The 16,392-nt window shown below is 41.9% G+C and overlaps 1 protein-coding gene across 1 annotated transcript in view; it reads left to right on the forward strand.

Moving 5' to 3' along the window:
• The window catches only part of LOC139577524 (protein inscuteable homolog), a 78,355-nt gene extending 62,835 nt beyond the window's left edge, over window positions 1-15,520 (forward strand). Inside the window, exons 7-13 of the mRNA XM_071404567.1 lie at window positions 4,725-4,850; window positions 10,897-11,068; window positions 11,292-11,470; window positions 11,797-11,863; window positions 12,732-12,887; window positions 13,696-13,772; window positions 14,627-15,520. Coding sequence (XP_071260668.1) covers window positions 4,725-4,850; window positions 10,897-11,068; window positions 11,292-11,470; window positions 11,797-11,863; window positions 12,732-12,887; window positions 13,696-13,772; window positions 14,627-14,755 — 906 coding nt within the window. The 3' untranslated portion in view covers window positions 14,756-15,520. The remainder of the gene's footprint in view (window positions 1-4,724; window positions 4,851-10,896; window positions 11,069-11,291; window positions 11,471-11,796; window positions 11,864-12,731; window positions 12,888-13,695; window positions 13,773-14,626) is intronic.
• Window positions 15,521-16,392: the final 872 nt, after the last annotated feature.

The following is a 16,392-nucleotide window of genomic DNA, read 5'->3' on the forward strand; positions in this document are numbered from 1 at the left end:
GTAAGAGTGGGCAACAACACATATGCCACGTTGATTCTCAACAAGGGGGCCCCTCAGGGGTGCGTGCTTAGTCCCCTCCTTTACTCTCTGTTCACCCACGATTGCGTGGCCAAGCACGACTCCAACACCATCATTAAGTTTGCTGACGACACAACGGTGGTAGGCCGGATCACTGACAACGATGAGACAGTCTATAGGGAGGAGGTCAGTGACCTGGCAGTGTGGTGCGCCTTCAGGTCGGATGCCAAGCAGTTGTCTTAACAAGTGGTGATGCAGCCAGTCCAGATGCTCTCAATGGGGCCGAGCTCCCTGCCATCCAGAATCTCTATACCAGGCGGTATCAGAGGAAGGCCCTAACAATTGTCAAAGTTTCCAGCCCCCCAAGTCATAGACTGTTCTCTCTGCTACTGCATGGAAAGCGATACCGATGCACCAAATCTGGAACCAACAGGACCCTGAACAGCTTCTACCCACAAGCCATAAATTGCTAAATAGTTCATTAAATAGTTAACCAAATAGCTACCAGGACTATCTGCATTGACCCTGTTTGCACAAACTTTTTTTTAACTCATCACATACCTTGCTGTTACTGTTTACTATCTAATTATTTTACTTACCTTTATTTCAACAGGGAAATCATATTGAGACTAAAGTGTCTTTTACAAATGAGCCCTGTACAATACAAAAAAGAAGCATGTTGTCACGCCCTGACCTTAGTTATCTAGGTTTTCTGTATTCTTTTGGTCAGGGTGTGACGAGGATGGGTTCGTGTCTATGTGTAGTTGCCTGTCAGCACTCGTATTATATAGCTTCACGTTCGTTTTGTTATTTTGTTTAGTTTGTTCAGTGTTCATTCATTTTAATAAATAGAATGTACGCATACCACCCTGCGCCTTGGTCTCCTCATTACAACGAACGTGACACATGTACAACAGGCATGTATAGATACACATTAACAAAGACAATATACACATTAAATACACATATAGATACACATAAATAAAGACAATATACACATTAAATACATATATATAGATACAAAACACAGTCAATTAAAACAAACACATACTCCGTTATTATAAAAAGCATCTGTCCGTTGTCTGAATTTACCGAGGGACTCTAAAGCATCCAATGTAATTGTCTTTTGGAGATGATTCCCAACATAGGGTGCAAGGAAATGAATGGCCGATTTAGAGAAATATGTGTGCATATAACATAGTTATATGTACATATGTGCCTCAATAACCTTGTACTCCGGCACATTGACTCAGTACTGGTACCCCTTGTATATAGCCAAGTTATTACTTTGTACCCCTGCGCATTGATTTGTTATTACTTTGTACCCCTGCACCAATTTGTAAGTCGCTCTGGATAAGAGCGTCTGCTAAATGACTTAAATGTAAATGTAAATTGACTCAGTACTGGTACCCCTTGTATATAGCCAAGTTATTACTTTGTACCCCTGCGCATTCACTCAGTACTGGTACTCCTTGTATATAGCCAAGTTATTACTTTGTACCCCTGCACATTCACTCAGTACAGGTACTCCTTGTATAAAGCCAAGTTATTGTTACATATTGTGTATCTATTATTACTTTAAATATTACATGTTTTACTTTTGTCATATTTTTCTATTTTCTTTCTGTCTGCATCGTTCGGAAGGGACCGTATGTAAACATTTCACTGTTAGTCCACACCTGTTGTTTACGAAGCGTGTGACGAATAACATTTGATTTGATATAAAGCATAGGTAAACCTCCTTCCTACCTTTGTCATCACTATTTTACTGTAACAGTACCAGTTACCAGTCTCCTCAAAACATATATTATTTATTTCAAGGGACTTCCTGGTCAAATAAAAGTTCAATTAAATTAAATAAAAATAGCTAACCTGAGAAGGCTAACAACACCTGCGTCACAGAAAAAGAATGAAAGCATTAGAGGACTCCAGATTGAAAATAATAACTTGTTTTGGGGCTGTGACGCTCTTTAGAATGGTTGGAAAATGTCATGAAGAATACTGCTCAGGGATTGGCTAAAATGGATGGTGCTTTTGGTCTTCTAGGGACTGTATTGCGTGGGCAGATCAGGGAAAAGCGGTTAGGGTGTAGGGGGCAGGACGATTAGCCACTCCAGGCTTGGCTATGGCCCTATCTGTGCATGAGACGTACCAGCACCTCCTATAATGGGTCTTATTATAATAATGGCGGTAGTTACAGGACCTTTTCTTGCAGGTCATTCTATCAATCTCCATGGTGAATAAAATTCTGTCAGCAATCTCCATGTTGAATAGAATTCTGTCAGCAAGTGGTTTTGCGAGAGGAAATGACTGCTTGTGGATACTACGGATTGCTTATGTTTGTTTGGGGCAATTCCACGTTAACATATTGATGCTGAGACTAAGATTTCTCACTTTAAAATGTATGCCAGACATAAATCTATGATTGTGAAGTTAATCAAACAATACAACTTTATGCACAATGACTACTTTTAACAATTTCCACAGGACATTTTACAAAAACACATTTACTTGAAGAACAGTGCAGATGCAAAGTTTTGTAACAGAATTACGTTTTTTGCTATATGTGTGGTGGAATTGCCCTTATCTGCATTTCAAAAGAGATAAACAACCATTATAGGTAGCATATCAAACAAGAGAATAATGATTAACAAGTTTATTAATCAGACACTATTAAAGGTGCACTATGCAGAAATTGCACATTTTCCTGGTTGCAAAATTTTAATAGTTAGCCTAATGTCAGTTTGTGACACAACAAACAGTCATTTGTGTAGAGAATCATTGTACCATCTAAACCGCTGTGAAATATATTTTCCACAAACAAAAATATTGTATTTTCAGCTGTTTGAAGCTGGTGTACAAAACTGAAAATAAAAGATGCAAAAACTAAACTTAAGCGCACACAGAACAGATCTACCGCTTCTTATACTTGGTTTCAATGAGAATGACAGATCTAGTAGTTACATTTCTACGTCAATTTGGTCGGGTCTCCCAAAAGTTACATATTGTAGCTTTAAAGGTCGTTTTTATCTCAATATCAAATCATTTCTGGGTAACAATTAATTACCTTGCAGTGATTGTTTTCAAATAAAATGGTCAAAAATAAACAAAAATAGCTTCTTAGCAAAGATACATTACTCAAGCAAGAATTTTGCTAGGACTGTCTGGGAATGGCCTGAGTGAGGAGGGGAAAACTGAAAACTAAATGTTATTGGCAGAGATGCTCTTTCTTATTGGTCTATTAACTAATTTACCGCCTGGTGATGTCACCAGGAAGGCTAAAACTCAACCCTGCCAAAACAGGCTGAAATTTCAGGCAGTCTTTTTCAAACAGCTCTTCCACTGGAGCATTATCATCATTTTATATATATATAAAACACAGAAATATATAGTTTTTGACTGCACTGGGCCTTTAACCCGTAAGAGTCTAAGCCGGTTGTCACGATCGTCTTGAGTGGAAGAAGTGGACCAAGGCGCAGCGTGTGGAAAATACATTCTCTTTTATTTGAGAATAAAGAAAAAACACGAAACGAACACTATTATAAACCTAAACAACCGTGAAGCTATAAACGTAAGTGCACACACAAGCTACAAACGTACAACATAGACAATTACCCACAAAACCCAAATGCCTATGGCTGCCTTAAATATGGCTCTCAATCAGAGACAATAAACCACAGCTGCCTCTAATTGAGAACCAATCTAGGCAGCCATAGACATACAAACACCTAGACAAGACACTGACCCATTAAACGTACAAACCCCTAGACAAACCAAAACACATACATTCCCCATGTCACACCCTGACCTAACTAAAATAATAATGAAAACAAAGATAACTAAGGCCAGGGTGTGACACCGGTGGAGGGGTGGGGTACTGTTAAGCTATACGGAATTGTTTTAAGAAGGTCATACGAAGGATCATTTTTCTATTTGATTTTGAATTTTTAGACCCCTTGAAGTATAAAAAAAAATGTATGAAAAAAATATTTGAAATAAATGTTGGGGCCTTACTGCTTTTATCCCAAACAAACACATTAAAAAACAGATTCACTACATGGAACAACAGATAGTCCCCCCCAAAAAGGAGGTTTGTTCTGAAGTGTCTGTCCTATATCTGAGAGATATACAGGACGTTGGTGGCACCTTAATTGGGAAGGACGGGCTCGTGGTAATGGTCATAATAGTTTGTAGGCCAAACCGTTTGGACGCTACAGACTTTTTTGTGAGAAGAGGGATTTTCTGGATGTCTCATGTTCTGACAAACACTGCTCAAGCTCTGTCACCTTTCACCGCAGACGCGGAAGTGTTACATGGGCAGATGCGTTGGATTGAGACGCATCCAATGCAAAAAAAAAACTCTGATATATCTAGCTTAAACTGACAGATTTTTTGGGGGGGATGTTTTTAATATGAGGGCGCGGACATTGACCTTAGGGTTAAGGTGAGTCATTGGCTAGCCTGTCAGATTGGTAAGCCTACTGAGCACTAATGGCTTGACTATTCGGCCTGGTTGGATAGTCAATTGTTGGCAAGTCTATTGGGCACTTTTGGCTATTGGAAGGTTTGAGCTAGCACAGTCTGTTTGGCTTGAGGGACTATCAATTTGACATAAGCTCAGGCTAGCTTGTTAAGCACTGAGCATTGTCTGCGATGCTAATGTGAATGATGATGCTAATGGTGTTGTTGTTTTTGTTTGTCCACAGGAGGGCGCTGTGGTGGCCTTGTTTAAGATCTGCCGGCAGGACTGCTTCAGCGACCTCTACGCACACGCCCTGAGGGCGGTGGCCTCCATATGTTGCGTGGAGGAGGGCATCAATCAGCTGGAGAAGGTAGTGTAGTGCGGCATTTATATGCATAGACACTAGCACACACACACATTCAGAGGTTGGTTCTCACCGATGACGGCAGTGGCATATGTCCAGCATGCTCTCCAACAAGCTGCCAGGTGCTGGGTGGAGGTGTGGTTAGCCAACACTACTGGTGTCTGATACACAAACAAAAAGATTTGCACAGAAACAAATGGATGCAGGTGCAAACTGACACACACATACAACCATACAACCATAAAACCATACAAACGTACACAAAAATGTATTTACTAATAAGCAGCAGAACACAGACAGACCAACAGACAGATAGACAGACAGACATCTTTCCATTGGTCTGCTGGAGTGAGAGCTTCGGTGGGAGATGTTTAGTTCTCCAGTGGGCATGTATAAATGCTCAACTACTACACGCCTCACTATTAGGCCTCACACGCACAGCATATTTTTACAGGGGCGCAAGTTTATTTTCACAGGTGAAAACATGCTAACAATGAGAGTAGCGGAATGCTTTTAATTTTTTTTAATTTAAAAAAATATATTTTCTTTAGGGGGTAGATCAGCTTTAACATTTCAGATAGACTGTAGCTTCCGTCAATGTAATTGTCTGCATCATTTCCAATCCCACATATATTTTGGGGTAAATGTATGTATTTATATACATCAAATCTAATCAAATGTATTTATATAGCCCTTCTTACATCAGCTGATATCTCAAAGTGCTGTACAGAAACCCAGCCTTAAACCCCAAACAGCAAGCAATGCAGGTGTAGAAGCACGGTGGCTAGGAAAAATTCCCTAGAAAGGCCAAAACCTAGGAAGAAACCTAGAGAGGAACCAGGCTATGAGGGGTGGCCAGTCCTCTTCTGGCTGTGCCGAGTGGAGATTATAACAGAACATGGCCAAGATGTTCAAATGTTCATAAATGACCAGCATGGTCAAATAATAATAACCACAGTAGTTGTCGAGGGTGCAACAGGTACATCTCAGGAGTAAATGTCAGTTGGCTTTTCATAGCCGATCATTGAGAGTATATCTACCGCTCCTGCTGTCTCTAGAGAGTTGAAAACAGCAGGTCTGGGACAGGATATCACGTCCGGTGAACAGGTCAGGGTTCCATAGCCGCAGGCAGATGGAAGGGGTCACTTCGAAATGTCCTTGTTTTTGAAAGAAAAGCTACTTTTTTTCTCATTAAAATAACATCAAATTGATCAGAAATACAGTGTAGACATTCTTAACTCCGGGATGCTTATTTTATTTTTTATTTTATTTTCCTTGTTGGACATAAAAGACTTTAAAAACACCAGCAAATCAGCTCCAAGTTATTTTAATTTTGGAAATCTGTTCCCAAGTATTCCCACACATAATAGAGAGACACGTGATCGTATACAAATGTAAGCAAGAATTGAAATTATTTTTGTTTTAATAAAACGTTATATCTGTTTGGGCTTCTTGTAGTCATTATGCAGTCTACAAATTATTTGTAATTCTAAACTGGGTGGTTAGAGCCCTGAATGCTGATTGGCTGACAGCTGTGGTATATCAGACCGTATTCCACGGTTATGACAAAACATTTATTTCTACTGCTCTAATTACGTTGATAACCAGTTTATAATAGCAATAAGGCACCTTGGGGGTTTGTGGCATATGGCCAATATACCACGGGTAAGGGCTGTATCCAGGCACTTCGTATTGCGTCGTGCTTAAGAACAGCCCTAAGCCATGGTATATTGGCCATATACCACACCTCCTCAGGCCTTATTGCTTAATTATGTTCCGGCCCCGACCGTCACTCAAGAAACAAATCGGGCTGAATCAAGTTGATGATCCCTGCTATATACATTTTACAGGCACAGTATATTTTACATTTGTTATCTTGTTATTATTAGTCCCACCCTTCACCTCCATTCAACCCCTCCCATCTATCTCTTAACTAAAGGATTGGCCCCTTTTTTTCAATTTTCACCTAAAATGACATACCCAAATCTAACTGCCTGTAGCTCAGGCCCTGAAGCAAGGATATGCATATTCTTGGTACCATTTGAAAGGAAACACTTTGAAGTTTGTGGAAATGTTAAAGGAATGTAGGAGAATATAACACATTAGATCTGGTAAAAGATAATACAAAGAAAAAAAACTACCTTTTTTTGTATTTGTTTTGTACCATCAGCTCTGAATTGCAAGAGAAAAGCCATAATGTATTATGCCAGCCCAGGTGCAATTTAGATTTTGGCCACTAGATGGCAGCAGTGTATGTGCAAAGTTTTAGACTCCAAGGAACCATTGCATTGTGTTAAAAATGTTGTATCAAGACTGGCAAAATGTGCCTAATTTGTTTATTAATAACTTTTCATGTTCAAAACTGTGCACTTTTCTCAAACAATAGCATGGTATTCTTTCACTGTAATAGCTACTCTAAATATTACAGTGCGGTTAGATTAACAATCTTTTAAGCTTTCTGCCAATTTCAGAAATATCAATATCCTGGGAAATGTTCTTGTTATTTACAACCTCATGCTAATCGCATCAACTGTCCCGCAGAAGAAGTTAACACCATCCAGATTAGATTTCTATTTGCCAAATGTTTTTCAACTGTGCTGTGATGTTTCACAAAAGTTCTGAACCTTTCTATTCTCATAGTTTCTACAGATTGTACATTAAAGATAAAATGTTTTGCTAAATGTATTATTATATTATTGATCAATTGACTATGCCTTTTCAAGTAATCCAGTATTGCTATCTGCAGTGTTAGCTCCAAGTAAATGTTGCAATTCTTCAGCCATTCCTGGACATGTGACCAAAAATGAGCTACATATGGACAGTACCAAAATAAATGATCTAATGACCTCGCAACAAAATATGCATATATATAAAATTCTATTGGTTGCAAGAATTTTGTATAGTCATTTACATAGAAAAATTCAAAGTTTTGAATCTGGTGTTGTTTTGCGTGTCAATTTATAAACCATGTGCCATGGAATCGGTACATCGAAGATCTCTACCCAATTATTTTGCAATCTATATGGCACAGCTGTCCATTTTTTGTCTTTAAATGAAACTGGTATATATTTTTATTTATCACAATTTTCTTTAAAACAGTACGATCATGATGAAGTTGAACCTCCGTGGTCGTGTCTACTGTACTCTAAAAACCAAAGGCACATCGACAAAAAGTGTCCTACAGTACATGATATTTGGGCAGCTTAACTTTGGTACAAAGTTATTATATACTATATACCCCTTTGAGAAAGTAGGTAGACATTTGTTATTATTATTATTAGGCAACAAAACTTTTATAAGTCGAGCCAAGTAAGTGTCTTCTTCCACACGATTAGTAATATATTTTGGAAGACATCCGGAGTAAACCGGGGGCAAGATATGAATGAGAAGTTCATCTCAGTGCAGCTCATTTCAGGGAGAGGGACGGGAGAGGTGGGCGGAAGAGGGGATTGTTCCGCGTCGATGGGCCGTGCCGGCACGCTGGTGAAGTATTAGGAGACAGGAATACGGAGTTGTCCTATCATCAAGCTCATAGTGATGTTCTACAGGAAATGTCTCTGACAGGTGTGTCTAGGATGGATACTTTGTATGAGCGAAACAATTCTACTCACGCTGAAAGTTTTTTGTAGACATTTTCACAGAGAGACAAAAAAGCTAAAAGTGACAATTATTGCAATGTTTTTCTGTTTGGGTGCTCTGTATTTTAACACTGGTCGCTTCCATTATAGACTTGACCGTCAAATCCTTCAAAAGGTAGAGTTATACAGGTTATCTGTTTTGAGGTAAAATCTTTTGCTAATATTATTAAAAGGTTTAGTTTATTTCCACAGTATATTTGCCGGGTCACCGGCACTACTGCTCGAAGATGCAAGGTCTCTAAGGTACTGTTTATTATAGTAGTGGGAATTGCACCAGAATTTTGTCTGCGCAACATTGCCACCATGTGGATAAATATTTTATTTCCAAACCTGGATGAAAAAGTTCACTGTATAGACACAACACTCTACTCAACTTCCGTGGGTTTACTGTCTCTGTCTCTGTCTCTGTCTCTGTCTCTGTCTCTGTCTCTGTCTCTGTCTCTGTCTCTGTCTCTGTCTCTGTCTCTCTGTCTCTCTGTCTCTCTGTCTCTCTGTCTCTCTGTCTCTCTGTCTCTGTCTCTTTCTCTCTGTCTCTCTTTCTCTCTCTCTCTCTCTCTCTCTCTCTCTCTCTCTCTCTCTCTGTCTCTGTCTCTGTCTCTGTCTCTGTCTCTGTCTCTGTCTCTGTCTCTGTCTCTGTGTCTCTGTCTCTGTGTCTCTGTCTCTGTATCTCTGTCTCTGTCTCTGTCTCTCTGTCTCTCTGTCTCTCTGTCTCTCTGTCTCTCTGTCTCTGTCTCTGTCTCTCTGTCTCTGTCTCTGTCTCTGTCTCTGTCTCTCTCTCTGTCTCTCTTTCTCTCTCTCTTTCTCTCTCTCTCTCTCTCTCTCTCTCTCTCTCTCTCTCTCTCTCTCTCTCTCTCTCTCACACACATCTGCATATACACAGAACCATGCTATGTGTGTATTTTACTTTGCCTACCCCTAAACAACCCCCTCGAACACATGCACATCAACCCACACCTCTCGACCATCTCAAACATTGTCCAATTAGAATTCAGATAAAAGCAGGAGGGGGGTGAACATCCACACCTTTTTTCCCATCGTGACTAATTATATAATCGCCACGCCCAGCACTTTTTCTACCGTTATAAAATCAGATTTGATTGGAATACTCCTGTTTCACTTAACTATATTACGAGACAAAGACATTGGGTCTGCACCAACGAGGTGACAATTTTGAGAGACACGTGAATCACATTCCCCCAAACCTGATGTGCACGTGTTGGGGAAATGGTAGGCGAGATCTGTGAGCCCTCAGCCCCAGAGGGAGATGGCCGTAACATTGTAGTGGTGTTGTTTAATCGTGAAGGCTTTATGGGCAGAACTGCTAAGTCTCAACCGGGTTGGCACCGGACACTTAACCAGGGTTGGCACCGGACACTTAACCAGGGTTGGCACCGGACACTTAACCAGGGTTGGCACCGGACACTTAACCAGGGTGGACCCCGGACACTTAACCAGGGTGGACCCCGGACACTTAACCAGGGTGGACCCCGGACACTTAACCAGGGTGGACCCCGGACACTTAACCAGGGTGGACCCCGGACACTTAACCAGGGTGGACCCCGGACACTTAACCAGGGTTGGCACCGGACACTTAACCAGGGTTGGCACCGGACACTTAACCAGGGTGGACCCCGGACACTTAACCAGGGATAAGCTGGACACTTTATCAGGGTTGACCCAGGACACTTAACTATCTGTCTGGACCACCTAAAAATAGAGCCTACTATAGAGGGATTCTTAGATCAAAGGCAGCTATCAATCCAATGAGATGCTCGGAGCTTGTTACATCATATGTGGTTATACTGTACTTGACCAGGTTCTTCTTCTTTTTTATGTTGGACTTCTTCAATGAATTCCAAATGGACTTGTGTGTGTTGTACTGTACTGTACTGTACTGTGTGTGTGTGTGTGTGTGTGTTGTACTGTACTGTACTGTACTGTGTGTGTGTGTGTGTGTGTGTGTGTGTGTGTGTGTGTGTGTGTGTGTGTGTGTGTGTGTGTGTGTGTGTGGTACTGTACTGTACTGTACTGTGTGTGTGTGTGTGTGTGTGTGTGTGTGTGTGTGTGTGTGTGTGTGTGTGTGTGTGTGTGTGTGTGTGTGTGTGTGTGTGTGTGTGTGTGTGTGTGTGTGTGTGTGTGTGTGTAGCCTGGTGGAGAGGAAAAGGAAAAGGGGGATACCTAGTCAGTTGTACAACTGAATGCCTTCAACTGAAATGTGTCTTACGCATTTAACCCAACCCCTCTGAATCAGAGAGGTGCGGGGGGCTGCCTTAATCAACATCCACATCTTCAGCGCCCGGGGAACAGTGGGTTAACTGCCTTGCGTATTATCCTTATGTTTAGTATTAGATGATTGGACATAACAGAATGTGCTTGTCATTGTGTGCTATGCATATGCGTCACCCTTCATATAGGTGGACGGGATCCTGTGCTTGGCAGACATCCTGACCGATGAGAACAGAGCTGAGTCGGCGAGGGCAGAGGCAGCGGCGGTGGTGGCCCAGATCACCTCGCCACACCACACCTCCACCCAGCACCTGGGCAGCTTCCTGGAGAGCATGGAGGACATTGTCACCGCTCTCATCAGTGAGTGCATGGCTGCTCTACTGCAGGGCTTTGATATGGCTAGATCAGCGTGTTCATTCTGAAACACTTTAAAGGAAAAACAAGAGAACGGGCAGCTCCTTCACTTAGTTTTGGGACGGGGATGCAGAAATGTAACCACTCAAATTCAAAGGTGGAGCTATGAATGTAAGGTCCATGAGGTCACGGTGATATTTGAAGATGAATGTTTGTGTGTTTCCTCCAGAGTTGTGCGGGAGTGCCTCCTGCGGCGAGGTCTTCCTCCTGGCGTCTGCTGCCCTTGCCAACATCACATTCTTCGACAGCATGGCCTGTGAGATCCTCCTCCAGCTCAACGCCATCCACATCCTCCTCCAGGCATGCAAAGACCGCCAGAGAGTTGATACTCCCTACTCTAAAGACCAGGTAGAGGACACGCTGATCTATATGTAGATCATTGCTCAACCAAGACCATTGTTTCAGTAGAGTGATTGGTTAAAATGCTGCGCTCGGGAGAGGGAGGAGACCTACCCTGTTACATATGTATGTAAACACCTTCATGTAAACACACCTGCCATATCTTCCTAATTTCCTAAGAGGGCATTCCATAAAAACAGATTTACCATCATTCAAAGTACTGTAGAATTTGAGTAATTCATGCCCAGCACTGTCATATTTTACAAGGAGGCATGCTAAAATGTGTTGAGTGTTGTCAAATCTCTGGTATGCCCTGTTGACTGTGGTCCGTTTAGGTGGTTACCATCTTGGCAAACCTCTCTGTTTTGGAGCAGTCTGCACCTGAAGTCCTGCAAGAGAAAGGTACGCAAAAACCTGTTTTTACCAGTATTTGATGTATGTGAATGAGACTAACATCATGTTAAACATCTCCACACATGTATTCGCTGGTCATGACAGAGACATTGATTAATATCAAAGGAGGGAGATGACAGAGAGATGACAATCAGAGATACATTTTTTTTATTGCAATTCTCTTATAATCCTCAAGATGACAACGTAAACCCACATTTCTGCCATGTTGCCTGCTTCCTCAACCCTCTTAGTCTCTGTCCACTGACTCTTTCTTGTCGATGTGTGTATTAAAGCCCCTGACTCCATGTTTGATTAGTCTTTTTCTCCTGTTTCTCTCGTCCTCTGTTTGTCTGTGTGTTGTGTCTACATCCTCTGTCTGTCTGTGTGTTGTGTGTCTACATCCTCTGTCTGTCTGTGTGTTGTTGTCTACTTCCTCTGTCTGGCTGTGTGTTGTTGTCTACTTCCTCTGTCTGTCTGTGTGTTGTGTGTCTACATCCTCTGTCTGTCTCTGTGTTGTGTCTACTTCCCCTGTCTGTCTGTGTGTTGTGTGTCTACTTCCTCTGTCTGTCTGTGTGTTGTGTCTACTTCCTCTGTCTGTCTGTGTGTTGTGTCTACTTCCCCTGTCTGTCTGTGTGTTGTGTGTCTACGTCCCCTGTCTGTCTGTGTGTTGTGTGTCTACATCCTCTGTCTGTCTGTGTGTGATGTGTCTACTTCCTATGTCTGTCTGTGTGTTGTGTGTCTACTTCCTCTGTCTGTCTGTGTGTTGTGTGTCTACATCCTCTGTCTGTCTGTGTGTTGTGTGTCTACATCCTCTGTCTGTCTGTGTGTTGTGTGTCTACGTCCCCTGTCTGTCTGTGTTGTGTGTTGTGTCTGCTAGGTGTTGAGAGACTGCTCCAGCTGCTGGGTGAGAAGCCGTCCTCCTCTAGTCCATCGGAGGGCGCCGCGTGCGAGAGGGTCCAGCAGAAAGCCGCTGTCACACTGGCCCGTCTGAGCAGAGACCCGGACATAGCCCAAACAGCCATCCAGCTGCAAGGTAGAGGCCCTCGCTCTGGGGTCAAGTTTCCCCTAGGTACAGATCTAGGATCAGCCTCCCCAAATCCAAATCTTAACCATTAGTGGGGGAAATGCTAAACTGCCCCAAGATCAGTGTCTAGGGGCAACATCCCCCTACTCCATATGCTTCTCTGCTACCTAAGCAGATAGTATTTAGACCACTTCAAATCAAATTGTATTTGTCACATGTGCCAAATAACAGGTGTAGACCTTACAGTGAAATGCTTACTTACAAGCCCTAACCAACAATGCATTTTTTTTTAAGAAAATACAAATAAGAAATAAAAGTAACAAATAATATCAAATAATATCTCTTCTTATTTGCATTCAATAACTCGACTAGGATGACCTTTCTTTTAAGTATTTTAACGCTGTAAATCTTTATCTCAAACAGCATTTTGGTGTGATGAACGCATGTGTGTACCACTCTCAATAGAAGTTCACTCTGGGGTGGAAATGTGTTCCTAGGGAAGAGTTTCCTCAGGTCAAATCAGTCCCCATACTTTTCAACCCTTTTTTACGCTCTTATTCACATTAGTCATAGGAACTACATGAGGTTGGTGGCACATTAATTGGGGAGGCAGGCTCATAGTAATGGCTTTAATGGATTTAATGGAATGGTAATCGAACTCAACCAAATACATGGTTTCCATGTGTTTGATACCATTCCATTGACTCCATTCCAGACATGAGCCGTCCTCCTCTCAGCAGCCTCCTATGGTAGGAACTTTGTGTAGGTCAATGGACAACACAGTTTCTAAACTGACCATGGTCTTCCATTTCTCCAGCTGTCCCTCGACTAATCCAACTGTGTCGCTCACCAGCGGAGCGGAACAACAGTGACTCTGTACTAGTTGCATGTCTGGTAGGTGTATTTAAATAAGTGTTTGTATGGTTGTCTGTCTACAATAGTTATATTTCTGAGAATGTGTTTGAATTAATAACATTTTTTCCAGTGCATAAGTGTGTCTAATAACTTAATGAGAGGTTAATATCCACGGGGCAAAAAGACAGCAGTCCTTGGACTGAACCAGTCTTCTCACCATAAGGAGATCCCACTATATAAGGAAGCAGGTTGTGTTTAAACATATCATACCTACTCCTGTTCATCCTTTATCATTCAGTCAGCCTGATCATAATTGATAAGGCCAGATCACAGGCTAGATAAAGAGCTCTTTAGACCTGTGTAAAAGAGTCAGAGGCTTAATTAATATTGCTGGACGGTTCTTGCACATAAGGGCTCTCTCCTTCACTGTTTTACACTGCTTGTTATACTCAAGTACATTTAATAGGATTATTTGTTATCACTATTGCCAGGGGTTATAATGGAGATTTTGTCAGTGTTGAACGAGCCTTCAAAGACGGTTGGCTTTCAGAGAACATTTTGTTAACTAATATGTAGTAGATATTTGACATTCCCCTGTTGGAGTAGAACTGTAGTCTTGTTTCATACTGCCATGCTCCCTCTCAGTTGTACTGTAACACAGAATACTGAAGCAGTCCTGCACTGCACAGTGTCAGTCAAACCTCAGCCCATCAATACATAGCTGAAGGACTTATATCTGATAATCAGCAATATCTCGATCTGTAGTCTATATTGAATTATATCTATAGTGATCAATATTGATTTATTCTGTGCTACGTCATACGCTACAGTGCAGTCGATTAAATAGGTGTTGAATGTCTTCAGTGATCCACCCCTCTCCCTGTGCTCTGCAGGCTGCCCTGAGGAGGCTGGCGGCGGGGTGTCCAGACAGCATCGAGGCCACCGACCACCAGCAGCTGATCAAGCCCAGACTGGTGGACTCTTTCCTGCTGTGCTCCAACATGGAAGAGAGCTTTGTATGAGAAGAGAGCTTTATAGGACGATCCAGAGCGGAGGGGTTGGGTGCACAGGCACTGGAGGAGTCTCAGTGACCACTCACTCCAGCCTGAGACTTAAAAGCACACAAGACAAAGGAGGGGTTGCTGAAATCAGTCCCTATATCCCAAAGCACACATTAAATGTATACCCAAAAATCTGAGCATAAACAGAATTGCTGCTAATAATTACAGAACTGACATTCTCGGAGTATAAAACACCGAAACTCGGGGACATGTACATGTTGGCAGCATTCATGAAATGGTACTCATTGGTTATAACTCATCTCATAGCAACATTCATAGTGTACATGGGACCACCATGCATGAAATAAAAATAATCAGTATTTTGTGTCAGCTGCCAATTTAATGGGTTGTTAAAATATTAGAAACTACTATTGTGTTCTGTTACTTATAGATAAGAATGTGTTTAATGAGTTGTTGGTGGAACATACAGTATCTTCAAGGTATTTGATTACATTATCTCATTTCCCTCTCTTGTTCAGGTGAGGTAGTAATATAGGTCACTGATTTTAGTGTGCTGTTGTGAGCGGAAGGTGACTCCTAAAGTAGGTTTACTTGGAAACAAAAGTGCTTTGAAATCAATAATATTGTATCTGTATTTCTTGCCTTGGATCTAAAACAGTGTATTTGCTACAAAGAAACATACATGTGTTGTAAACCACAATCTCTATTAAATTACTATTATAATGTATGGCATGCATATACTGTAATAAAGGGAAGAATATCTTATAATGGAATGTTGTATTTTTTGTCACTGTCAAGACAGGTATCCATTCAGAAAGGGACCCCATTGGAACTAGGCTTCACTGCTGTGCTAAATGTGACCAGAGAAAACTAAGCGAAAACAAGAGTATCATGCCACACCAAAGGTAGAACTTGGCTCATCACAGCGAGACCACGTCAGAGGAGATTACGGGTAAATAATCAATGATGCCTTGTGTCCCTTCATAATGAGGGTCCAAAGTCTGTAGCCATGCTTCTCTCACGAGAGCTGCTACAATGCCTGACGTACAGCACGTCTCCAAGGAACAATGCTCCAGTTTCTTCTTTTATCACCAACAAAGATGGTGGGGGATGAACAAAGCCTTTGTCCGTGACTCAGAGAGAGAGAGCGGAGAGAGAGACGGAGTGGGTCCAAAGGTCCACTAGTGGCTTTGAACTATCAGGTCATGGATGTTTCAGAACCATGGGGACATGCACCATTCCTCCATTAGTACAGTATGATCGTAGTGGGGAGAGCAGCACGCTTTGTATTGTCATGTGTTTGATGAAAGTTCTCTCAACCTTTTCCTGTCCTTGGAGAGACAATTGAGGCCTTTCTCTCTGTGTCTGTTGCCTCATTTCACCTTAGGGCACAGGCTCAGCTCCGACTCTTTACTGTGGTCCAGCGTTGAAACAGTCAAGGCTGTGTGTGGTGTCTGCGAGGAGGCATAGGGCTGTGTTCAGAGAGCTTTGTGATGGACTCGGCTCCTGCTCTCTTTGTTGGAACCAAATTAAATATGTAGAGAGTGTGAGAGAACGATACACAGAGGAGAACAATACACAGAGGAGAACAGGACACAGAGGAGAACAATACACAGAGGAGAACAGGACACAGAGGA

Source organism: Salvelinus alpinus, chromosome 6 (genome assembly GCF_045679555.1).
Source record: "Salvelinus alpinus chromosome 6, SLU_Salpinus.1, whole genome shotgun sequence".
In the NCBI taxonomy this organism is placed as follows: Eukaryota; Metazoa; Chordata; class Actinopteri; order Salmoniformes; family Salmonidae; genus Salvelinus; species Salvelinus alpinus.